This window comes from Pseudopipra pipra, chromosome Z (assembly GCF_036250125.1).
Source record: "Pseudopipra pipra isolate bDixPip1 chromosome Z, bDixPip1.hap1, whole genome shotgun sequence".
NCBI classification, from domain to species: Eukaryota; Metazoa; Chordata; class Aves; order Passeriformes; family Pipridae; genus Pseudopipra; species Pseudopipra pipra.
The window spans coordinates 22,245,720-22,271,777 of record NC_087581.1 but is presented as its reverse complement, the minus strand read 5'-3'; the positions used below and the strand labels follow the sequence as shown (position 1 = coordinate 22,271,777).

The following is a 26,058-nucleotide window of genomic DNA, read 5'->3' as shown; positions in this document are numbered from 1 at the left end:
TGTCAGCTGATAGAGCGACTTGGTGGGCACTTGTTGTCCACCCAGGGTCAGCCCACCATAAAAAGTCAGCATTTTAAAAAATTTCAAAAGCAGAATTCATACCTCATAGTCTGGCCCTCCGAAGTGGGACTTTTTCTTCAGTTCTGTCACAGCATTTTTGTAGGCTTCTTCAATTCTTCTCCTTTTCTCTACCTCCTGTAAAATTACATGACCATTTGATGCAGTGAGAATGAATTGTCAACATGTCAACAAGTAGAATGACCAGGATAGTTTTTTCTCCAAGTAGCAATTGAAAACCTGATGATTTTCTGAATATATTTGCATGCATCCATTACATGTGCCTATATGCATGTATATATAATAGTAAGCTTGGGGAACTAGCTATCTTGAGGATACTTTTTAAGTCATGTGAAAGAAACTAGATCAGCACGCAAAAACTAGTTTCTAGTTTAAGCATGGTTCATTGAGTGTCATATTTTGTATCTGACAGTTTATATAAACCTCCTTGATACAGATGCTTGGGCAGGGATAACAAAGGGTAAAAAGTAAAACTAGTAAAAGGCTAATGTGCTCAACATGGTGATATACTAATGAGTTACATCCTGTGAATTTGTATCCTAATTATAGGATCAATGTGAATAATTTTGTGGACTCCATGCAAAGACTAGCAACTTGACATCATTCTCACATAATAGGTTGTGACTGTAATAGAGCCACTGATGGTGTCTGTATCACTGTATATTTTGAATAAGATAGTAGTAACATCAGAATCAGATTAGGTCTAATATTTCCTCTGCAAATTCTGCATACTGCTAGATACTTTCAGCGAAAAAGCCACAAAGATTTCTGAAATTCTTGCAGAATTCAGCTTTTATATGTGAGATGTTTCTCTGTCCCCTCTCAGAATCTGTTCAAGTGAAAGAAAGTTAAGTCTTACAGGTGACAACTGGACAACACACACTACTTCTTGTAGATATGAGTTTATTCAGACTACTTCTTGCAGATATGGGCATAATTATTCAGCAACCCAAACTGAAATGTAAAGATTCAGTGGAAAACCATGAAGCAATATGGAAAGGCTGAGTTTACCAACTAGGAATTTGAAGGTAACATTCACTCTGGAACATTCCACTTTCTAGTAAAGCAATAGCTTTGATGTAAAACAAAGTAGTAGTTTTCCCCAGAAAAATAAAAAACCCAGCACTTAGACTAAGACAGTATTGTCTGTAACTGTGACTGTAGGTTTTTATCTTCTGAAACTGTCACAAAGAGGCAGAAACTGCTAACAAATTTCATGAAATTTTGTGAGGTTTTTTTTTTTTGAAAGATAAACTGGAGAGTTGTGAAGATGCATAAAGCATGACTTAAGTATATGTCACTGAGAGAAAGCACAGAAATTTTACCACACTTGGAATGAAAAACAAAAAAGCAAAAAAAACTCAAAAAATACCCCCCCCGCCCAAAACACAACTCCTCCTCCCACTCACCCCAAATCTCCACACTTTCTGTACTTCAATCTGCAAACTAGTGATAATTCACATATGTCAAAATACAGCTCTCCAAATTTGCCAGCTTCTCTTGGCAATAACACTAAATAAGGCAGAAATTGGGAAACTGGTTTCACAGCAAAAAAAAAATATATTACTTGCTGTATTAAAACTCTGTAAAATTTAAAGAGACATTTAAGTTTCAAACATCAAAGGTGAACAAAGTAAGTGACCTAAACATATTATTATTAAGGTAACATTTAATGTTCAGAAGATAAATTTGCTTATTAGTAACAATTAGTGAGACCAAACGAAACAAGAACAAAAAAATGCTGCCGTAGTCAAGAAAATATGAAAAGCATTATCACAAGGACTTTGTTGAAAATGAAACAATGGTCCAAATACTAAAGACAAAATCCTTTTCTTGTGTATCCATTTTAAGAAAAGTCTATTTTAAAATACACTTAACATTTTATATACTGCACTGGAAAAATAAAAAGTCAAGCTCAAGATCTTAAGAGTTAAGCATAAAAGGTGGAAAGAAAAGCTGTAACTACAATTACCTTTAGAAAACACTATTTGCTTTTGTATTAATTTTATTCAGGCCATCTATTTTGGTATTGAAAGAAAACTAGCCACAGAATCTGTACTTTAATCATCTCACAATATTTATTTCCTTCTCAGAGCATTTTACACACCTAGCCAAGAAAACCAAAAGTACAAAGATCTATACCATTCTCATCCCATGTCTATTCCGAGGGCAAAGCAATGGTTTTGCTCAGGCCCAGAGTTATAGAAGGTATTACTTATAAAGCCATGTTTAAGTACTAGATAATATTAAACCAAAAGCAGCTCTTTTATGGAATGCAGAGCTGTGGAATAGTGGTAGCAGAGGTCTGAATACAGTCAACTGCTGTCCTTAGCGGTGTGGGTGTCAAGGTGCTGCTCACAGGAGATTGCAAGGGTGGCATTTGTAGGAGTAGATCAGGGTTTCACTCTCAGTCAAAGCTATTTCACCATAATTCTATGTTGTTTAATTCATCAAAAAACCTCCTCTTCCAAAAGGCTACCCAATAGAGAAATACAAAGTAATTATTTTATATTAGAATTAAGGTAATTTACCCTGTGTGTCGCCTAAACTCCATTAAATTTCATTGACAAATGTAACTTTTAAAAAGTTGCAAGTCTACTAGAGCAGAGCAACTTAAAAGCTCCAAGGTTTCAGAAGCTTTTGCCGCTTTAATTTCTAGGAAAACAAGTCAAAATAAGTTTGTGACCCCCTTTAAAATGTACTTAGTCATGCTGTATGAGATATTACTCACATGAGACCCAAAGTGAAATTCAGGTTGGAATTTGCTAACCACTTGCAGCTTAAACAAGTGCTTTAAAGTTAGTCCACAGGAAAATATAAAAGTGAAAAATAACTAATATAAATAAATTAAAATTTTATATTAACATATTATTCTGCATTAAAATATACTAAACTAGGGGCAAAGAAAACATCCCTTCATCCATGCTCTAAGGAAAGCCTGATCAAATCAAGTGAACTGTGTTTGCTCAGCACAGAAATGAGAAGGTTTTTTTGCATGTGGGCCTAAGAGTGGCCTTCCAATACCTTCAAGAAAGTCATAAAGAAACCAAGCCAGATGCTTCACAGTAGTTTAGAGCAGAAAGATAAAAAAACAAGAGGCAGATACTGGAATATCCAGTTAATCCAACTGGACAAAAGGCAAAACCTTTTCACCCTAACAACAGATGAGCAGCAGAACGGGCTGCCCAGAAGCGCTGTGCAGTCTCCAAGCCTTGGAGACCTAAAACAAGACTTAGTAAAACCCTGAGCAACTCGATCTGACCTCAAACTGTCCTTCCTTTAAGCAGAAGATTAAAGAGAGAGAAACCTCTTGAGCTCCCTAGTCCAACCCAAATTACTCCCAATCCTATGAACAGGCTTCAAGTCTTGGACTTACTGTAATTCCTCCAACTGCTTATTGTTGACAGAAGTCACAATACAGTTAGACAGGGCCAGGCCTTTGGCATATGAACAAAGACAATACAGGATTCAAATATGGATGTATTTTGTCTGAGTGTGTTCATTCTTTGAATAGTGTACAGTAAATGTAGTAAAAGGTAAAGCATAATATACACCACATGGAAATACATTAAAAAAAAAGAGAACAGAACAACAGCTGCTCTGCACACCAGCCAGTGATGGCATGATTACGGAAACTAAAGCCTGAAGTACAACCTGCCATGCCTCCAACAACAAATCTCAGGCAGGAAGACACTGTTCCTTTAGAAGTGTTACAGTGGTTGAGTAGATTTAGCGTGAACCACCACTGCCATTAGAATAACAGATACTGTAACACTACACACGAATAATTTAACCAATTAGTATAAAGCACAATTTCATCTCTTCAATCTCCCAAAGGAAAGTGAAATAACTGTATCTTGAAGAGACTTTTCAAGTTACAACTGGTTCTCCTATTATCATCATCTCTTATCACATTAAAACATTTCAGAGACTCGCACATCATTTTGCACATATGGATAATTATATCCATGTTAGAAGGCTGCAAGCAACACACTTACTATTATGAAATAATGTCAAGTGCTTTATGGATATAAAACATATAGGATTACCATCTGTGTAAGAGCTAGGAAAAGAAAGGCTACGATGAATAGTATTACTATATCACCAGTAAGGATGAGGCCCTTAACATTTTATAGGGGTGATAATGAAAGCACCTAAAATTAATAAATGCTGTACATAAAAATAGAAGCAGTTCCTGGAGTAAAACAAATTAACAACAGTTCATTTGAAATTTTGGTTTCTAGCTACAGAAAACTTTTCCCAGCAAAAGTAAAAGGAAAATGATCTTACCTTATCTAGCCTTTTTTGCCAGCTTTCTTCACGTTTTACCATGAGTTCAATACAGTGAGAGAGTGTAGCAAGGATTCCAGCAGTAGTTGCCTTGAAAGTTATAGCTTCTCCTTTAAAGTCTATGCCATTAATTCCTTTGGGTGTCACATGTGGAAACACTAAAAACACACATAAACAAATCTCTGATAACAGCCTTTAAATCAAACAAGCACTTTACATGTATGTGCTGTATTTGAAGACAATAGACTGGTTAGAAAAAAACCCTAATTTAAAAATAAAAATCAGAAGTGGTAATAATGTTCAGCTATCCATCGCTACAGCGTCATCTTGCTATACTGTATTTCAAGCCTGCTTGTAATGCTGTATTACTCTGCACTCTGCAAATCATGTGGGTGGAGGGAGTGGTAATAATTTGTAACAATAGCAGTTTGACAGCTCAAAATGGGGCCTAATTAACACAGAGCAACCTTAAAACATATCGGATACAGCACTAAGAAAGGAACAATTTCAAAACGTCATCAAACCCAAAATGTAATACTCAAGGTTGCTTTAAGCACGCAATTATAGATTTTAAAACCTCAAAGTAAAAAGGTCTAAAATAAAAGTATCAAATGTGTAGAATTATCCAAGTACTGTGGGTTTTGCAGTTCCAATGTCTACTTCATGCTGTCAACCACACCATCTGTTGCTAAGGCTATTCAAACAAGTCACTTAAAATGCGTGACAAAAAAAAAGTACCTATTACATGTCAAACTGGTATGTAGGTTGACACAATAACAAATCAAGCACTACACATGAATGTCAGAAAATATTAGAAAGCAGAAGTAACATTCAAGTTGAAGCTGATGGAGCCTAGCAAGTTAAAGTAACTCTTGCTATGCCGCAGAACAGTCTAATGACTTATCACCTAGATTAATATTAGTTTTTCCCCAGTCTGTCAGTTTGTCAACATGCCACTGCTATAGTTTTAAAAAGTACAAAAAAGTATTTGAGTAAGTTTACCCAGTATCTGTCTGCAAGGGCAAAGTAGGGCTTTAATCAGCCCAGTTCTTGTAAGGAAGATAAATGCTATTGCCATTCCCTAATGGCACAGCACAGTATCTGCACTTTGGGAACAGAAAGCAATTGACACAGAGTCTTCAACAGTGATTTAAGTCTCCAGAGGTTTTTTATGCACCCCTTTCAGAAAGAGTCAAACTATTTTTCCAACTAGTGACCACAGACTACACACTACCAGAAGTACCTCAATAAGCATACATACTATGGTAGAATACAGCTTGGGATTTTTTTTTTTTCATGTTAATCAAGAACATTTCCAAAAAGGTAAAGATGATGGGGGCTGGAGGGAAAAAATAATAAAGGAAGGGAAAGAAAAAACTGTTTCACAAATGATCATGAGGAGAGCAGTTCCTCCTCCAGAGGGAACACAGAGGAGGCTGAGACTGAAAGTGGTATAAGCTGACAAGGTGGTGATGCAGTAGCTCCACTGAAAATAATAAAAATTACACAAGAGCTTTGCCCATAACATTTCACAGCTGAAAAAGACAGTTTTATACTAATAATTTCTCCTGTTGGTGTAGACAGTTTTCACATGCAGGGTTAACAGCACAGCTATAACGCTTGCAGATGAGATTTTTCTCTCTCAACTAGGAAACATGGAGACAAACTGAAGAAACTGCCCCTAACTGCAACACTATATAAATAGTTTCAGAAATCTCTGTGGTAGACTGTAAAGGCAATGAGGCAACCCAGCCTCATTTCCTGGAAAAGAGAGCTTTTATCCCTTTCTAGGTCTCAGCCACAGCTCATTAACACTTCCATACAGTTTTAGTCATCATATATTCTAAGCCATTCTTTAGTAACTAGTCTCAGATAGCAGTGATAGATGGAGAGCTTGCAGACTTAAAGTCAGTGTCTGTAGTTCCTTTCAACCATTACAATTATGGGCAAAAAGGAACAAGTTGTAGAAGGATGTAAAACCTGTTTCTTTGAAGAGATGGCCACGCCAGAGATTCCTTATGATGGATGTAAGTATTTTGATTCATTCCTGATCACAGGAAACGTGTCTTTCTGAAACATGTCAGAAGATGACCTTAACCCTCGCCCGAGCAACAACTGAGCTTCAGCACATTAGAAGTACTTGTCAGGAGATTTTCTATTTGGAGAGCCCAAACATCTTTCCAATTCCTGTTCTATGCTTTTCTTCATATCAGCTACATATTGATTTTTTCAGAATGAAATCAGGCATAAGGAATCTATGTTCCAAGGTAAAGGCTAACAGGAAAGTGTTCTTAGTGTTGCAACTGCACTTTGGTGATCAAATTGCATGAAGTCAGCTGAAAAAAGCTGGAAAATATTTCTCCCACTTTAACTTCAATTCAACATGTTCCAAGTGGTTCCTTTTTAATTATCCCCTCTATGCTCTATTTCTGATTTGTTTTCTCTTGCATTTCATATAACAAATACTTCATACTGTGCTTTAGCCTTGAGTAGCTTTTTATCTCTTCTCTCCTACACCTCTGTGTCTGTTAGGACAGGTGTCTTCCCTTTTTGTTCCCAAGATTCCGTGCGTAACACTTTCCCAAATGTCCCAAATATCACGTGTTTGATCAAATCTGTTTTTCAGTGAAACAGGAAAATATTCTAAAGATAGTAAGTAGAAAGAAGTTCCTTAAGCTTTTCCATTTCATGTCTCCTTAACATCTTACGTCACTAAACTAATTCTAAATACCTTTGTAGTACTCTACTTAGCTCTTCACTTGAAGATCCTAGAGAACGCACAAAAGAAAAAGCCTCCCTATCCAAAACACCATCTTCAGAGTAGGACATAAATGTCCATACTCATGTCAACCCTCCCACCCAGAGAACAAACCGCAAAAGACAAAGTGAATATGGTCCCTTGGGTCAGTTTTAAATCTAACGATCTGAGCTTTACATTGGTGCACTAGGAGTCTGAACAGTAGGCTTAAACAATCCTCCTTATAGTAAGCTAAATAAACAGGCTGAACCTATGTCTTACTCCTGGAGCAATGAGTGGAGAACAGTCCCAGAATAAACAGGCAACCACTTCTCAGCTACAATTAAGAGGATTGTTACAGTTCCTCCAGAACCAGAGAGAAACTTTTAGAAGGGAACCTGAAATTTGAGAAACCATATTTTATAGCTGCTCTGCAGGTAAGTTTTAGAAAAGGGTGAAGCTGAAGATAAAACTTTAACTGTCTGTTACTCTGAATATATGGTCATGGTTGAGATATCTACTTCCCTCACTGCATCACTTATGATTCCACTTAAGGGCAGAGACTCTAATTTTTCCTTTCTAATCAAGCTTAGCAGCACTCTGCAACTAAATATTTAATGAATTTAGCCCTTAGAAATCAAACTGAGGCACAGAAAAATGAAAATGGAGATAAATATTTTCATAGAAATAATTGATGGATAGTAAATTTAATGGAATACAGTAATCATAACAACTGGAATTAGAAATTCTGCAAAAAGCAAGGGGTTGCACAAATTATTTCCTCTAGTGACCTATAGTATGTGAGTTTATATACACATATCCATAATACATATCAATTTCTGAGCATGTAAGTTCCCAAAGGCTTGATGACCAGATGTATTAAAAATACAGACTTTCCTAATGACATTCCCCATAGCATATGCATATATGTAGCAGATGCACCACAAGAATGTAGATATGAAGAAATGTTCTAAAGGTAAATGAAGCTGAAACACCTACACAATCCTACCAAAATTAAGTCTGACAAAGACATCTCCTCCAAAATGAATCATGCAGTAAAATTAAATTATTACTTAATATTTTTTAAATAAGGCTTTTTCAGTTTTCTGACTTAACAGTCCTCAAAAAAAGTACAGTTTTATTCATACAATAGGGTTAGTGCGACTGTATGCTTGCCTATAGGTGAACATTGCAAGCTTGCCTACTTTTAGTGATAAGAAGCAAAAAAGATTTGTTAAAAACTTCAGGGCTATATGCTGCTTAACCTCTGAAATCAGCATTACAATTAATCTCAGCAGAATAGGCACTTAATAGAAAAATCTACTCATATGATGAATTCTGGATGTATCCTGAAAGCTCCTTTCATTTCCTCTTCCCTCATAACAGTTTTGGCTATACTCTAGAAAAACCATTTAAATACAACAAGGAAATATGTAATACATGGGAACAATAGCCAATTAAAAAACCCCAGAAGACACAGAAAAGGCTTATTTTGCCCTATATTTTCCAGATTCTTGATGAAGGCATTTATATGTTTAAAAACATTTTTGGTGAGTACTTCAGGAGATTCTATCATATTTGAAATTGAAGGTAGTGCAACTTCAAAGTCTCATGAATCAAGTCTAAGAAATACCTTAGGACTGACTGAATTGTCAACATGTAGAGAATGTAAACACTAAAATATTTCAGTCAGGAAACTTGAGAAGGTCTAAGAAGAATACAAGTAAACTTTAAATGCACACACAACTTCCTCCAGGCCAGAAGTATCAGATTTCTAGAACAGCAAGATATGTGTGAGTTCTTCACATTTGCTGCATGGATGCAATGAGTACAATATTCTTATCATTTATGATAAGAATAAATATCAGAATTCTGTCATCATAACAATGAAAAGTACAGTAAAAAAGAGTTAGAATTATGATAAGTGAGAATCAGTAACAGTGCTGACTTAACCATGACATAGCCATAGTATTTGGAAAAAATATAGTGGGACATCCCTAACTGGAAAAGCACTGCAGTCCACCAAATTCCTAAAGCAGGTAACATTTGCAAGAAAAACTGCAATTACCTGTTACAAATCTCAGTTCCCAATATCTCAATGATGCAGCTGTTTCAACAGAATTTTATAGTGATAATAGCTTTAGACATAGAATAGGAAATTACAGCTTGATAAATTTGCATTAGTGCTTGTGGAATTAAGAATAACTCAGAGAATCATGAAAAACAGCCAAATAATTATTATATGACCAAGAACTTCCTATCACATACACTTAAATAAACATTCTCATCATTTTCTGCTTAGAAAAGAGCATAAGTATCTGTCTTGTATCAGACTTTTCATCATACCATTTATCGTAATTTTCACCAGTGGAAAAAATTGGGACAGACTTACATTTTTCCTTACTGCTGTTACTGTTATGTACAAAATCCCCATCAGGACGCATCGTAGGGAAATCATCTTCATCATCTTCTACCACTAAATTTGAGAGAGAGTGTGTTATGGGAGTGGGAAAGCTTTTCTAGTAATTCTTTCTTGCACACTGAAGTAAGAGCATTTTCATGGGTAAGCAGTACTTTTCCCCATAACAACAGTCATGAACCCTCCCTCCCTTTTTTTTTTTTGTTTTTTTTTTGACCCAAGACCACTATCAACGTAGATGTCGGTAAATATCAGACTCTAATATTTGCTAAGTATTGAAGTTTAGCATTCGATTTTATGGTAAGAACAACATATTTCAATGTTACAACTGAGTAAGTAAGGAGCCATGATTCCAGCAGCTATCTAGTCTTCTATACCGAAAAGTTTAAAGAAAGTGAACTGCAATTATCTAGTGTTGTATTACTACCAAAATTTTCAGACTGCCAGAACAACCACAGGGATGAATATAAATGCCTCAGTAAAGTGCATAGATATGACAACAAGCTGTGCTCTGGGATAAGCAATTTAGATATTTAGACATTCACACCCTAGTCTACTAAGGTCTTGAGTGGGCATTCAGTGCTCTAGTTCCAGTCAATACATCTCAGAAGCATTCCTTATGGCAGCACCTTTGACTTGTTTAAAGAATGTACTGTTTCTATTAGAAGTAATATCCCATTGATTTTTCCAAACAAAAGGTAAGAGCAGTAAACTAACTTAAATTCATCTTATGAGGGTTAGCAATTGGTATTCTATAATGTAAAACACTTAAAAAGAGCACTTCTTTTGTACAGTTCACAGGTATAGGTTAACATCAGGCAGATTTTTATACAAATCTGAATTCTGAAGCAAAACTAGTTAACACTGTTTATGCAGAAATATATATGATTGATCCCTTTACTAAAGAGTAAACTTAAGATATGTATTTTATTTATATGACATCAAATGCTATTGTACTTATACCAAGAGGTTGACGGGGTAAAAAACAAAAATCTATGGAGGGCAGAGTTTTCAGTTACTGTGTTACCTTTATCCCTCTGGAGTTCATCCTTGGAAACTGCATCTGCACAAGCATCAAAGTATTTCTGTAAAGTATCAACTTGTCTACACAAGATGTCTCTAAAAGTTTCCATTTCTGCAAGCTTCTCACGTAAGCTATGGCCCTTCTGAAAAGGAAAAAGGAAAAAAGCCTGAAATGCTTCTACACACTAAACAATAGACTGATGCATAAATTTAAAAAATGTATTTCTGCAGAGATAGTGAAGAAATTGAAGTACACTAAAGATATTTTAGATATCAGCAGTCATGAAATCCTGCTAATGTCAGAAGACACCATATAGAAGTGTTCCTTACTCATTTTGTCCACTAGTCTCAATTTCACTCTTGATTGCATCTGCTACTTCAGAGCATTCAACAAAAGCTCATTAAAAATGTGGTCTTGCATGCTACCAACTTTATGCCCATTTGCCTGAAAACAGTCAGCCCTAGTTTAAGATCTGTATTCTGATCCTTACATCCCAGTTCATACATTAAATATTCATACAGTTGACATAAGGAGAGCCATAATTTGTCAGTCAGTACTGTATCAAATTTATTGAGCCACAGAATCAGTGTTTGTTTTCATTTGGAGCCCCTGCTATTCTGGTGAGTAAACTAGAAAAAGCTAATAAACATGCTCACAACTTTGATTTCCTTGCCACTAGAAGATGACACTACGGTTACAAGAGAAAACTGCACAGAGGCATGAGAGAGCTTCCTCATATCATCTGCTCACCACCATATGATGAAATATTAACAATTAACTAAATATTTTGTATTTTTTCTATAATTACGTGAATGAGTCTTCACATGTTACTTCTTTTCCAGGTGTCTGTGCACCAATACTAAGAAAACTTTACTCACTAACCTTGAACGAAGAGGTGGATGTTGCAGAGTATCCACTTGCTCCAGAGACAAGAGACACCATGGAGCCATGGCGTCGCAAACTTGACTCTGATCCATAGCCAGATTCAGTCTGAAAAGCAAACCACACACAAAACTAGAGTGCTGAGGCTTTTAATGAAAAAGAAATCACAAAAGCAAGATTAATGCCATTTCCTCTGAAACCCACTCATTTGGTTTTTGTCATGAAGCAGCAGTGGTTTTAATAACTCAAATTGTGCCTGCATCTAAGATGTTGATGCAGCATCTGCAAAGTTTTTTGTTATCTTGATGATTTCTAAAAAAATTGCTATGTACAACTGATATGTGCCCCCAAAAGAACAAGGCAACATATATTTAAGGGTTCAAGAAAAGGACCATGTTTCGTTATTTCGGTTTATATAACTCCTAACAAGTAATTTTCACACAGCCTATTCAAAAAGCTGTATTACTCTACCATAAATTGGAGGATTAACACGGTTCAGTCAAGATAATCAGCCTCAGTCAATCCTTCCAATCACATAAATAGTACCATTTTCTTTTTAAAAGTAACAAAATAGAGGTCATAGAAAATGAAACAATTACTGCTATCGAGTTTTCTTCCTGTTCCAGGCTTCTCTAGCAAAATTATTTATACTAGATTGAAATTATTTTTTTACTGAAAACAAAAGTCTACATAAACCAAAATGAGATACTAAAAGTAAGAGAGGAGTGACTAATTAAATAATGAAAACAAAAACATATCTTGATTAAAATAACATATACAAGATCTAAAAATATAGAGTCTGACAAATTTCCTCAGAAATCAAACAGAATCGGATACCAAGGAACTGGAGGAAAACACATTTCCCTAAATGTTAATGTGAATGACCTGTGCATGGCAAAGCAGGAGAAAAATCCTGAAAGAGAATGTAAGCAATAAACATATTTCAGAATAATATATGAAATACTGTCATTAGATGAGTTTGATCAAGTAGATGGTGACGACATTATGAAAGACTTTTCACAGAAATAAATTCTGCAGCAGGACAGAAATTCAGATGGGGCAGGGAGAAGGGGAGACAAAACAAATGGTATAGCACAGACAAGAAGCAGTGATGAAATTCCAGCTGTTGTACATTTTATGGAAAAATTTGAAACTGCATAGGCTTTGGGAAGGCAGGAGAGTGCTGCCAAATTAAGATGCAAATGAACTTCGAAAAAGCAAGGAGAAGGCACAAAAAGTTGTATGAAATGTTGGCTAAAAAGGATTTGGACAAAGTGGGACAAAGTATATATGTCTGAATTAGAAGTAAGAGTTTGGGCATACAACAGCTTTGTTTCAAAAGTGTTTTATAAGCATAAACCTTATAAGAACATTTTACAAGAGTCACCCAACACTTTGAAGCATGTCTTTTAAAATATTTTAAATGCAAATATAAAAAAACTTCACTGTTTTTCCAGTAACTTCAGTGTTTATTTAAGCATATACTACAAATATTAAGATGACCCTGAATATGTTTTTTTTACAGTCAGTTTGACAGTGGAAACTAATTTAATTTTTTCTGTAAGTTGTACACACTAGGAAAGAAGACAAAATTTCATTTCAACAGGATATGGCTTAGAGCACAGATCAATTTTAAAATGTAGCCAAAATATCCATTTCATTGAGGTTAGAGTATTTTAACTACGGACAGCAAACATTTTCTGATCACTTTCTCCTTTAAGTGAGAAAGACCTACACAAAACCTGGATTTCAGCTTAGGAAGTAAAACTTCCATATTTCTTTACTTGAAGATTTAATCAAAGCCACATCTTAATAGTAATGTTCTAGAACCTCCAAGAATAGATGTAATCTTAGAAGTAGAAAATCTGATGGCTTATATTCCACATTTGAATTAACTCATTTTCTTCCAGTATTAGGCATACAATCAATGCTCAGTTACTTTAGTTCATAAAATAAAAGCTGAAGCTGAAAGAAAAAAACCTTCTTTCCATATCAATATGTAAGCTTGTTTTTTTTAAGGTACCTTTTCAGAAGGGTATTTATTTGTCTGTCATTTATGCTTGTGATTATTAATTCCACTAAACAGTTTATCCATGCTTCAGAATTGTACACAAAACAGCATACATGATTATCATCCAGATACAGCTATCAGCTTGCAAACCTTACCAATAAAAAGGTGCTACATAATTAACTATTTATTTTTGCAATCAAGAAGCAAATTGAGCAGGCGTTAACAGCAGACCAAAAGGCACACATTAATCGAAAGCACGTGCATTTACAGACCATGTTCACAAAACTGTCTCAAGACAATTATGTCTGAATAGCCAAGAGGAAAAAAATAAAGTTACATCAAGAATACTTATTTGTCAAAAGAACCAGAAAATAAGTATTGATTTGTAACTGATGTACAGACAAGCCATCCTGCTCACAGCAGACAGAAGCAAGCAGAATAACACAAACAAAGCAAGCATGAATCATGCAAAGCCCCACCATTCTACTACCGCAACATCTAAACGAGAGCAGGTCACTGCCGCATTTATGTCTTGCAAAGCAGATCATCATTAACTATTCACTGCAGAAATAATCAATTACATTGAGAAGAGGAATGTAGACAGAAGCTTCTTCTTTTTACACAATTTTTAATTTAAGATAAAAACTGGAAAAGCAGGTAAGAGTTCATATCATAGAAACCAACAGTCTTTGCTTGAAAACAAAATTATTTGTAGAAGTTGTATCAATTCATACCATCAAGCACTAATGGTAAATTGCCATGCTCAGTAAAAAGATGCAGTTCTTTGAAATTCCATGCATACATCACAGCTTCAAAGCTACACTAAAACTGGCATTTGACAGTATATTGCAACACCTTCAGCTTTCTAAGGCAATGAGTGAAATCCATTAATCCTTTTGTTACGACAGACAAGAGGAAAGAGCCACATGATCCAAAGCTTCATGTGATCCTTTAACTGGAGCAGACGCTAGTATCAGCAACAAGGCAGTGCGTCAGAAAAGCTGCTTTCAGTAAAAAAAGCTAAGTGTTTGCAGAATCATATTGCAGATCTCCATTATTGCTTGCACTGATCCGCCACGTAGAAATTTTCTTGAGTGGAAAATAATACTCTTGAGTAAAGCACAGACTTATAGGAAAGTTCTCTCACTTAAAATCAAATAAAGCAAATTATTTTCAGGTCTTCAAGGAATTATTTTTATTACGTCTCAATTCAGTGCCTGTGAAGCACTTCAATGTACATTTATCCACCAAGGCAGATATATTCAGTTAGCATTATAAATTATTTATTATTTTACATAACACATGCAGCAGGCAGCTCCTCCTCCTAAGGCATTCAGCTCACTCTAGGAGGTGGAAACAGATATTAGGACACTGTAAGTATAATCTCATTCTCTGCAGTATTTGTGAAAAACACCATTCACACATCCGAGAGATCAAGCCACATCTTAAAAAAACAGAATAGAAAAAAGTAATAACACAAAACTAGAGAGCTGAAAAGTACTATGAAAGACTAGGTGGCAAATAAGCAGGCAAGCTCTGTAAAACAACTATGTCCCAAAGGTAATTTTTAGACCTGCAGCAAATGCTTCAGAAAGAAGAGTTAATGAGTGCCAGGATGAGCCAAGGCAGGGCTACCCAGCAGATGGCTGCACAGTAACACCACCACAGACACTACAGGTAGGGCTGTACAGGATACATTTCTGAGCCCTGAAGTCAAAGATATAATTATCACGTGACTGTAGGTCTGATTTTTCAATTGCTCTTAAGCTGCTGACAAGGGAAACCTAAGGTTTCAAAAACAAGGTGGTAGTTAGCAGGAAGGCAGAAATAGGAATTTCACAGTCAGAGCTGCTGGATGATGATTCCCCACCCACAGCCCTCCCAAACACAGTGCAGAAGACTACACAGAAAGGATAAAGCTTCTAATATGACGTCTTCTGCAACTGCAAAACCAAGGAAAAGACTTGTAGATATAACTTTCCTCCAGCAGTGATAAATGTTGCAACTCCATAGTAAATAAACATACTATGTGCACAGGAGGAAACCCCAGGAATTCTGAGCTGAAAAGTATAATAAGACAACTGAAAAATTAGCCTTAAGATTACTGTAATCGCGATATCAAATCTAAAAGCAGAATGAAGGATAGCCAGGAGGATGCCATGACTGTCCTGCTCCTCAGATTTGGGAACCACTGTATCAAAGTGATATTTCGCAAAATAAAACTCTTCACTGAGCAAAAGTAACGAAACCCAAGCTGACAATAACTGCAACTCTCAGTATACCTAGTAATAGAGTAAAGCAGCTTGTACTCCTGGGTCATGAGACTATAGCAAGACTAGGAGAGGGCTACATTTGTCCCTCCCATGAGTCTAACCTGTTAGTAGAGGGATAAGATCTGTATTGCTATATAAGAACTAATAAACTGAATTCTGCTATAAGACACTGTCAGAAAAAGCACTGATGTTCCAGCCTCAGCTCCCAATGCACTGAAGTAAGTGTTCTTACTTGCTTTCATGCTTTGAAAGCTAATGGGAGTAGTCATAGATTTTAAAAAATGAATTCATTCCACTACATACTGCCTCAACTGCACAACTGTGCTTTTAGAAATAAGAACAGTTCTGATCCCAACTGAAAGCACTTGTCTTTCAGTAGTTATACGAAATTGCATAATAGTTATAATAAATATTATTACATCATCGCTATGTATGAAATCCAAAAGGGAGTGTTGCCAGGGTCAATGCACAAGTGCTAGCTAAGGCAGACGAGCAAGGAGGCAGCAGGAAAACCCCCTGCAGGAGCCCGAGAACTGTCTCTCCCATGGAGCGCCCACTAGGTGGAGAGAAAGCCCAGGCCTTGCCGGGACTGAGCATGCAGGGATAACCCAGCAAGTCCCAACAGCGGGATGGATCAAGGAAGACTAGACCACACACTGTGTTCACAATTGACAGGCATTTCGGCAATATTTTACTTATCCTTCAAAACGGCAGGGAAGGTATGATTGCCTATTACTCTACTCCTTGGTTTGGGTTTATTTTTACTCTATTTAAGACAGTTAAGTACCATATTAATATCACCCCTGTAGAAGAGGAAAACCACATCCATCATTACTGTTAGGTGAAGAAAGTTAGGCTAAAGACCACAATCAGACTTTGAAAGAGACATCATCATTAAACAGCAAAGTGTTGGGGTTTTTTCACCTTTGTGGAAAGATAATTCTTGCAAGTCTGAGCCAGATTTGGCCATGGACTTGAGAAGCCTATGCTTGCCTTAATCAGAATAAACATTTTCGTATCAAGAAACCCCAGGATTCAAATTAAATATGCAGGTAAGGTTGTTACTTTCTCTAGAAGCAGTGGACTACAAAAAGCTTTACATTAACACAGAACATATCTGTCAGCAGGTTTATCAATAAGAAGAAAAACTACCAAAGCAAATGCTCCTGCAAAACCCAAAAAGATCATTAAATCTCTTGTTCACCTAGTGCAGTTAGCATTTATCTTGTCACTGCTACACAGGGGAACAAATATTTTTTTCTCTTCCACTCAATCCTTAAATCCTTAAGCATTCATTTAGCCATGAGAATAGAAATCTCTATCAAATGCTTGAGTATGTAATAGATAGCAAACACTAGGATGAAGAAAATTAGCACTGACATATTCCATATCCATAACAAAGGATTTAAGGAAAACTACCTTACACCTGAAGGAAATACATGAAAACACATGCTGCTCTTAAACTGTACTCTAATAACAGTAATTGGGGAAAAAGTGGGAAAAAGTAAGAGTTTACTTTGAACACATTATTTGTTTTGCATCTCACACTGTATTAAATCTTAAACAATTTTCTTCACTTTCAAAACCTATTCCCTATTCTTATTTCCTTCTTGCTGTGGCCCTTGTTTTTATCAGCTCTCAACACCTACTTCCTTCAAAAACAAGGGAGGTTCACTGCATCCATTACACAGTTGAACAAAAAAAGTTATACCAAATAAGGGACTCCCCAACACATGCAAGTTTTTCTCATGTTCCTGATACAGCTTCAGATTCCTGAAGTTGCCCAGGGTAAAGATTCATAAAAGCAGTCCCTCTATTGAGTCAAAATCATGTTTGTTTAAAAACAAAACCCAGTCTGGTTTAAAAGCTCTTTATGCAACAGAATTCTGCCATCAGTAGAAGCTTTACACCCACTTCTGTAATCATATATCAATTTGACAACACAAAGATTCCACGTGTTAAGTTCAAACTCTCTAGGCAATAATTCTGTCCAAAGGTAATTTTGCTTTTAAGCAAAAGATTAATACACTGGATAGGAGATATCAAAGTTCTGAAGGCATAATTCCATAAGAAAAAACACATCAGTTTTCCATGACAGGTAGCAAAGAATGATAGAATCATTGAGGTTGGAAAAGATTTCCAAGACCATCGAGTCCAACCTTTGACCAAACACCAGCACGTCAACTAAACCATAGCACAAAGTGCCATGTCCAGTCGTTTCTTGAACACATTCAGGGATGGTGACTCCACCACTTTCCTGGGCAGCCTGTTCCAACGCCTGACCACCCCTTCAGTGATGAAATTCTTCCTGATGTCCAGCCTGCAGAGCCTTCCCACCCTCCAGCAGATCAACACTCCCACCTAACTTGGTGTTGTCTGTGAATTTACTGAGGGTGCCCTCAATCCCCTAATCCAGATTGGGGTATTAAACAGAACTGGCCCCACTACTGAGCCCTGGGGAACACCACTGGTAACCAGACACCAGCTGGGAGTAACTCCATTCACCACCACTCTCTGCATCCAGCCAGTTTTTAACCCTGTGCACAGCTGTCCAAGCCTGTGGGATGTCAGCTTCTCCAGGAGAATGCTGTGGGAGATAGTATCAAAGGCTTTACTGTATGTCCAGGTAGACAACGACAACACCACAGCCTTTCACTCATCCACTAAGGGGGTCACCCTGTCCTAGAAGGAGATCAGGTTGGTCAAGCAGGACCTGCCTTTCCTAATTCCATGCTGGCTGGGCTTGATCTGGCTGTCCTGCATGTGCCATGTGATCATACTCAACATACTCTGTTCCACAACCTTCCCTGGCACTGAGGTTGGGCTGACAAGCCCATAGTTCCCCAGTTCCTTCTTCTGACTCTTCTTGTGGATGGGCATCACACTTGCCAACCTCCGGTCATCTGGGACCTCCCTGGTTAACCAGGACTGATGATAAATGATGGAAAGTGGCTTGGCAACATCTTCCACCAGCTCCCTCAGTACCCTTAGGTGAATACCATCCAGCCCCATAGACTTTTGAGTGTCTATGTGGCACAGCAGGTCACTAAGTATCTCCTGTATAAGAGGGAGTCTCTTCTGCTTCCCATCCCTATTTACCAGCTCAGGGGGCTGGTGGGCCTCAGGATATTCAGTCTTTATGTTAAAGACTGAGGCAAAGAAGGCATTAAATACCTCAGCTTTTTCCTCAACCTTGGTGATAAAGATTTTCCTTCATGTGTCCAATAAATGACGGAGATCTTCCTTGGCCCTCCTTTTGTTGTTAATGTATTTGTAAAAACACTTTATATTATCTTATACAGCAGTGGCCAGATTGAGTTCTGGCTAAGATTTTGCCTTTCTAATTTTTTCTCTACGTGACCTAACAATGTCCTTGTACTTTTCCTGAGTTGCCTAACCCAACTTACACAGTAAGCAACATTTGCAATACTTTAAGTCAAATGAAGCTGGTGAAGGCTCTGGAACACAAGACCCACAAGGAGTGGCTGAGGGATTTGGGGTTGCCCAGCCCAGAGAAAAGGAGGCTCAGGGGAGACCTTATCGCTCTCTACAACTACCTGAAAGGGGGCTGTAGTGACATGGGTGTCAGTCTCTTCTACCAGGTAACAAGTGACAGACAAGAGGAAATGGCCTCAAGTTGCACCAGAGGAGGTGTAGATTAAATATTAGGAAATTTTTTTCCATGGAAAGGGTTGTAAAGCATTAGAAAAGACTGCTTAGGGAAGTGGTGGAGTCACTATACCTCAAAGTGCTCAAAAAATATGTGGATATGGCACCTGAGGACGTGGTTTAGTGGTGACCATGGTGGTGGGTGCTAGGCTGACAGCTGACATGATGATATTATAGGTAATTTCCAATTTAGTGATTCTGTGAAACACTTGATACACAACCGCTGTACCAACATCTAAAAAAAGTTAAATGAAAACATTAATTGTTACAAAGACTAGCACCACATGATTCCATAATTCTCATTTGAGTTCATGGGTTAAGAACAAGTCTAACATGACATAAAACAAAATGCTAAAGGGATAAATTATCTTAATACTTCCAATGTTAAGCCATAAAACCTAGTCCCAGATACAGAAAGGCAAATATACGCATGCAAAGCAGGCCCCACATCAAAAAACTTCAGAAGCGAACTTAGATTATGCTAAGAGCTTTACATGTTTCATGTAAAAGACACATTTGGATATCTAAAGGAACAAAAATTCAGATAATTTCCAAAAGCTCACTGAATCACCAACTGGAAACATTAGAGTATGTCCTCCTGGCACAAGATATCACAGTGCACTGTCCTCTAACTGGTCAGGACTAGGAAAATTAATTTTCATACGACCTGTATTACTTTCGTATTAGTAGTTTATTATTTACGTACAAGCATTTGAAAAGATACCAGTTCATGTGTTTAAACTCTCAAAGTCAGTACCGTGTCTTACCACTAGAGGGAAATAGCGAAAAGGAAAGAGGCACTGCCAGAGGTTACTCTCGGTCAAAGCCCAACAGTAACCCTTACACTGTTTCTGCTTCAGTCCCTGGGCATAGAAACCTCCTTCCTTGGCAATTAAAACCAGAGCAGTTTTACCTTTAGCCTTTATAATTACATTTCAGACACATTGCTCAGTGAGGATAAAGTTTTCCACACAGTATGCAAGTAGTAACAATGATATTTAGTGCTGAAAGGATGGCAGTGAATTAGAAATTTTCTCTATTGAGATTAATGAAATTATTCTGAAGTCACACTTCTCAGCCAGTTCAAAACAGTGAACCAACTGTGAACATGTTCATTTCCAGTTAAGCTTGTCCACAGACAACACCAAATCAAACACACTGACTAACATTCTGGCTCAGATTCCTTAGAATTTAACAATTGGGCTCAATTTTAAAAAAAAGAATGTCTAATACTTGACATAGAGAAAATCAGTCACCTCTGTCTCAAGTACCATGTCCAAGTAGAAGACTTCTTTACATTCAGGTGCTTTGCCATTAGTCTGCAGCTGTCAAACATACAGCTCACAATGAAAAGTAGTTTTATATACAAGCCAGATGAACAGCCACAGGATTTCTTCATGTACCAAGAAAGCATTAAGTAGGCTTTCATCAAATTAGTTTTCCCTGTATGTATATGCACTTTGGGAAGCACCAGAACATTTTAGTTAAAGCCTATCAAACCCATAAAAAGTCATGATACAGTAATGATACAGACACATTTCATTTGAAAGAAGTTATCTACTCTACTCATGACACTTAAGTTTATATAGGTTTACTAAGGAGTTTGTAGAACTGTTTTATGAAACACAACTTTCAGAAAGTTCATCTTTGAAAATTAAAATATTAACTCACATTACACACAATTTCAAACACATCAGTAAAAATATTAAATAATCTGCCAATATAAAAACAACCTCCACACTATCATTGTTCATTGATGCAGAAAGAAACAGACTGCTTTTATTTGCTGAAAGCCAACACTCTCTGTGCAATAGGAAAAACAACTTCAAGCACAGCACAGGTCTCTACAATAAGCTGACCTACCCTACCCTTGAAGGAAAATCTGTAAAATGGTGGAAAAACAGCTCACAAAAGGCTGCTTCTAGTACATTAGAAGAAAGTAAACCAAAGTATCTGCAGAGGGACCTGGACAGGCTGGAGAGTTCGGCTAATTCTAAGGAGATGAGGTTCAACAAGGCCAAGTGCCGGGTCCTGCACTTTGGCCACAACAACCCCCTGCAGCACTACAGGCTGAGCACAGAGTGGCTGGAGAGCAGCCAGGCAGAAAGGGATCTGGGAGTTTAGGTAGACAGGAAGCTGAACATAAGCCAGCAGTGTGCCCAGGTGGCCAAGAAGGCCAATGGATCGTGGCCTATGTCAGGAAGAGTGTGGCCAGCAGGACCAGGGAAGTGATTCTTCCCCTGTACTCAGCTCTGGTGAGGCCACACCTGGAGTAGTGTCCAGTTCTGGGCCCCTCAGTTCAGGAAGGATATTGAGGTGCTGGAGCAGGTCCAGAGAAGAGCAACAAGGCTGGTGAAGGGACTGGAGCACAAGTCCTACGAGGAGAGGCTGAGAGAGCTGGGGTTGTTCAGCCTGGAGAAGAGGAGGTTCAGGGGAGACCTCATCACTCTCTACAACTCCCTGAAAGGAGGTTGTAGCCAGGTGGGGGTTGGTCTCTTCTCCCAGGCAGCTCAGTAAGATGAGAGGGCATGGTCTTAAGCTGTGCCAGGGGAGGTTTAGGTTGTATATTAGGAAGAAATTCTTTACAGAGAGGGTAATCAGGCAATGGAATGGGCTGCCCAGGGAAGTGGTGGATTCTCTGTCCCTGGAGGTTTTTAAGATGAGACTGGATGTGGCACTTAGTGCCATGGCCTAGTAACCACGGCTGTAGTGGATCAAGGGTTGGACTTGATGATCTCGGAGGTCCCTTCCAACCTGTCTGATTCTATGATTCCATGATCTAGTCTGTAAAATGTTCAGGACTTTGAAGACAAGTATTATCACTAATTTTACACAGAACTGTAACACTGTTGGTCACTATTAGGTTGTGCATTAAGCTGTGGGACACTATTTTGTTCTGCTTTCTGGAGGGGTAAAAAGTTCATAACAGGATAAAGGATGCCAGTGCAGTGCTGGTGCCAACACAAAAATCTCCCTACAATAAGCATTAGCCAGAGAATAGTGTAATAAAACAAGCAGTTTAGCAGCCTACTTTTACTCAAGTCTTCTATAGTAACTACATTATCTCATTTCATGACAGCACATCTGTGTTTTGTACAAGCTGTAGAGCCCTTTCTACAAGAACTTGTGCCTTAATTGCACACTGTACTATGAAAAGTCCAGGAAACTGCTGAAACACATTCAATGCCTCCGTCATCAGAATAAATTATTTTGTAGACTCATATATTCTCTACATACTGCTGAAGCTAAATCCCATTGCTGGTTCCCTTACAGCACTGTATCCCTGAAAAATTCATCATGAGAAAACTACATGTGTTAAAAGCCAACAAACTGAAACACTGATGCTATTGCCTGTAGACATTGCAGTGTGTGTATGGGGGTGTGACATGACTTAAGGAGAACAGTCATAATCTTGCTATTACATGCTTTGAACTGCAGCACACTAAAAGCTGACTTCACTCCATCGCTAAGTGAGGGGAGGGACACTCCCACCTGATGGTTGGCAAGATGGTGTTGTTCCCTGACCATTCTGTGTGGCAGTAACAAAACGCATATTCTGCCACCAGATCTTTATATTCTGACAGATCTGCATATAGCCCAGTTCAGGCACAAAAAAGCAGTAGCCATAAAAATGACAGAAAAGTGAAGTTACAGTATCTACATCCAAAAGCACTTGAGACTCAAATCTGCCTCAAAGGCTAGGACAGTAATGAAAAACTTTGCAGATTGGGTGTGTAGCACAGGGTTCTAGAAATATAAGATTTTTTCTTTAAGCCTTTTTATATCAAGACACTATAAACCTACATGGTTGGTAGAAAACCTTTCCAGCCAAGTGTAACACAAATTTTGCTCCTAATTCCAGCCCCAGATCCACATATTTCAGTCTTCCTTTTCATATGACGAAGCCCAAACACATAATGGAACATGTTTTTACTCCAGGTTTTGTGTATTCAGATGGATACTCCAAGAGAGACTACATATGACAGGTACTGTCAGCTGAACACTGACGGTAGTTCTGTTGAAGATGTGTCTAGCTGGCATGATGGTCTCTTTTCAAGAATCAAAACAAACCAGCCCAGTAAGCCCCTGAAGACTGATTAGATTTGTACAAGTACAAACCTTGAGTCCTACTTATTGTTTGATTAGATTATGGGAGATATTGTCTAAATAGCTATTGATTATCTTTGCACTTTCTCTGTACTTTTCAAAATTGGCAGATTTATCCAACAGATTTCCTCGAACACACCAATATCCCTAAACATGTGAATTATATATTTTCTGTTTAACCTTGCTTAGCATATTTGGGGGCAGGTAGAAACAAGAATGGAAATAAGTAGATGCTGCATTTTTGAACAGTGCAAGAACAAAGAGAAACTTGAAGGAGACAGAGTTTAACCAGATCTTTTATTTAAATCTGAAAGTCTGAGAACCAGCAAATTGAGGTAAAAAAACTTCACTTTGTTAAAAAAGGACCATTTCAAGACAGAGGAATTCTTTTGCGAGGAAGTAGAAAATATTGTGACATGAGCAAGGAAGAATTAACTGCTATACAAGAAATGTGGTTTTAACCATAGAATTAGAATGACTAGGATGCAAGATCTCTAGTACCACCTCCTGGTCAGATCATGTCCAATTAGATACTCAGGCCAACACCCCACAAGGATGCATTCTTCAGAGGATTATAATATCTATTTTCAAAGCCAAAGCAATTGTTATGAAACAAAACTGGAACACACAGGCAGAAAAAGATTAGGCTGGTCAAAGTGAAACAATCTACATTGTTTAAAATTAATCAAGTGTGTTGGGCTGGAATGGACAGAAAGCTTTAGTCCAGCTTTAAACAGTCTTAACTGTAACTACTTATTAATAAAGCTGCAACTTACAGCTGCTGTTCACATGGGCCCAAGAGTAGCAAAAGGGTGGCAAGACAGACAAAGAATCACTGTTTTCTGTCCTGAAAGGGAAGTTTCAACAGCTTGGAAGTGACAACATTTAGGTTTGATGCAGCAAACATGCTTGTATAGTCAACTGAAACTGCTGATTCACTGGCATTCCCCTAAAGTCTTCTTTCAGGAAATACAGTTTTCAGCAACAAGTGGACTGAGCAAATTTAGTAACATTAAATGACTTGCAATATCATATGTATGAAAGAGTTCCTGCTGATAACAGTGCTAAAATAATGGAATAGGAAGACATACCCAAGCTTAGTTTTCAGCTGTGAAAGAATACATTTAATTTAATTTTAAGAAACTTCTGATATTGCCGTAAAGGAATAATAACTTGAGTAACCCATCTAATCTTCCCCTGAAAGCACAACTTCTGTACAATATTGACAAGTTTCAGTAGCAGATTCCTACTGTACATCAGGAAAAGTAATTCTTATCAGATGAGCAGCCTCAGCTGTATTTGTTTGTTTAAACAAGCAATTTTACAGTAATACACAAATCCTCACAAGCTATTTCAGATTACTGGGGAGTGGGGGATTGAAAGATAGACACCTCTCTCTATTCCACCCTCCATCCCCCCAATTTTCTGATGCCTATGTTCATATCAATCAATACAGGACATTTAATACTAGCAGTTAAATATTAAAACCCCTCTTCCTTTCCTCTCATTTAAAATAGGTATGCTCAAGAACAGAATTTTGCTTCCTCTGGAGTAAGTCCATGCATGCAGACAACATTAAAGTAACAGCAAATGCGTATTGACACGCTTGATCTGTATCCAGAGAGAGAAAAAGACCTACAGTGAAAACTATATTAGAAGAATAAGAGGTTCCAATGGCAAGTGGACATTAATTAAAAAAACAGAGGCCATGCTGTGTTTTTGAAAAAATTCCGGCAGCTCCTGAAGTTACTCTCTTTTTCAGGAGGTTCACTGGATGATGACGATGTTGGTGTGTGTACCTCTCAAAAGAGCCAAAAAGTTACCTCTGATGAATGTAACTATGTCTTATTGGTACTTGAGCACTCCACCCAGGTGGCTGAGCACTCCTCCCCAGGGTCAGAGTATTAACTATGGTCTGTTAATATCATCTCATTGAGTTTCATTGTAATGAAGCCCACTGAAATAAAAACACTTCTTAAAAGTTTTTTTTTAAAAAGAGAAAAAGACCACATTTGGTAGATTGAGGCATATAGAGTATCCAAGACTTTTCTATTAAACTATTAATGCACAGTGATTGCATTACACAATGATCACTCAGGTGATGAGTAATAATTCTGAGTAATCAGCATACAGCATTTTGCAAGTGCCAACTTATAACTGTTTTACCACTCCCTACTTCTACATGGCAGCTCTCTATTTCCCGTTATTGATATCAGGAGTTTACCCTAATGGGAAGGGGCATTTACTACTGAAGTAAAGCTTATTACAAGTCTCTCTCCATGAGCAATACTGCTTTCAGGGAGACCATGAGAAAACATGCCTTGGAGAGTTCATTTCCTAGAGCTACTGTGTGTCATTCTGCCACTTACGACCTTGACACTTCCCTTATTTCTATTAAATGAAAGTATACACTATCAAAATGATCTACCACAGTTGTTTTTACAAAGTGAATTAAGAACACCTTTGAGGTTACTACTAGAAATCTGCTTGTTTAGCAACGAGACTGGTTATTTACTGCATAGCCAGCTGCAAGTTGATTCTGCTAGTTAGTTCTGATCACCTCAAGAC

At 37.5% G+C, this 26,058-nt stretch overlaps 1 protein-coding gene and 1 long non-coding RNA gene across 5 annotated transcripts in view; one reads left to right on the top strand and one right to left on the bottom strand.

Annotated features, from left to right (window-relative positions):
• The window catches only part of CERT1 (ceramide transporter 1), a 76,856-nt gene that overhangs the window by 17,191 nt on the left and 33,607 nt on the right, over nt 1-26,058 (bottom strand). For 2 of the 4 annotated variants that reach the window (XM_064641095.1, XM_064641096.1), the window contains exons 4-8: nt 11,431-11,538; nt 10,552-10,690; nt 9,498-9,581; nt 4,369-4,526; nt 103-195 (exon numbers count right to left, since the gene is read on the bottom strand). In XM_064641095.1, the coding sequence (XP_064497165.1) occupies nt 103-195; nt 4,369-4,526; nt 9,498-9,581; nt 10,552-10,690; nt 11,431-11,538 (582 nt within the window). Of the gene's footprint in view, nt 1-102; nt 196-4,368; nt 4,527-9,497; nt 9,582-10,551; nt 10,691-11,430; nt 11,539-14,175; nt 14,271-14,296; nt 14,665-26,058 lie in introns of those variants that run through there. The other 2 variants (XM_064641097.1, XM_064641098.1) reach the window with 2 other exon arrangements.
• LOC135406716 (uncharacterized) lies at nt 16,199-25,202 on the top strand. The gene is made up of 2 exons (XR_010426443.1): nt 16,199-16,433; nt 25,008-25,202. It is a non-coding gene; the product is annotated as an uncharacterized LOC135406716 (long non-coding RNA).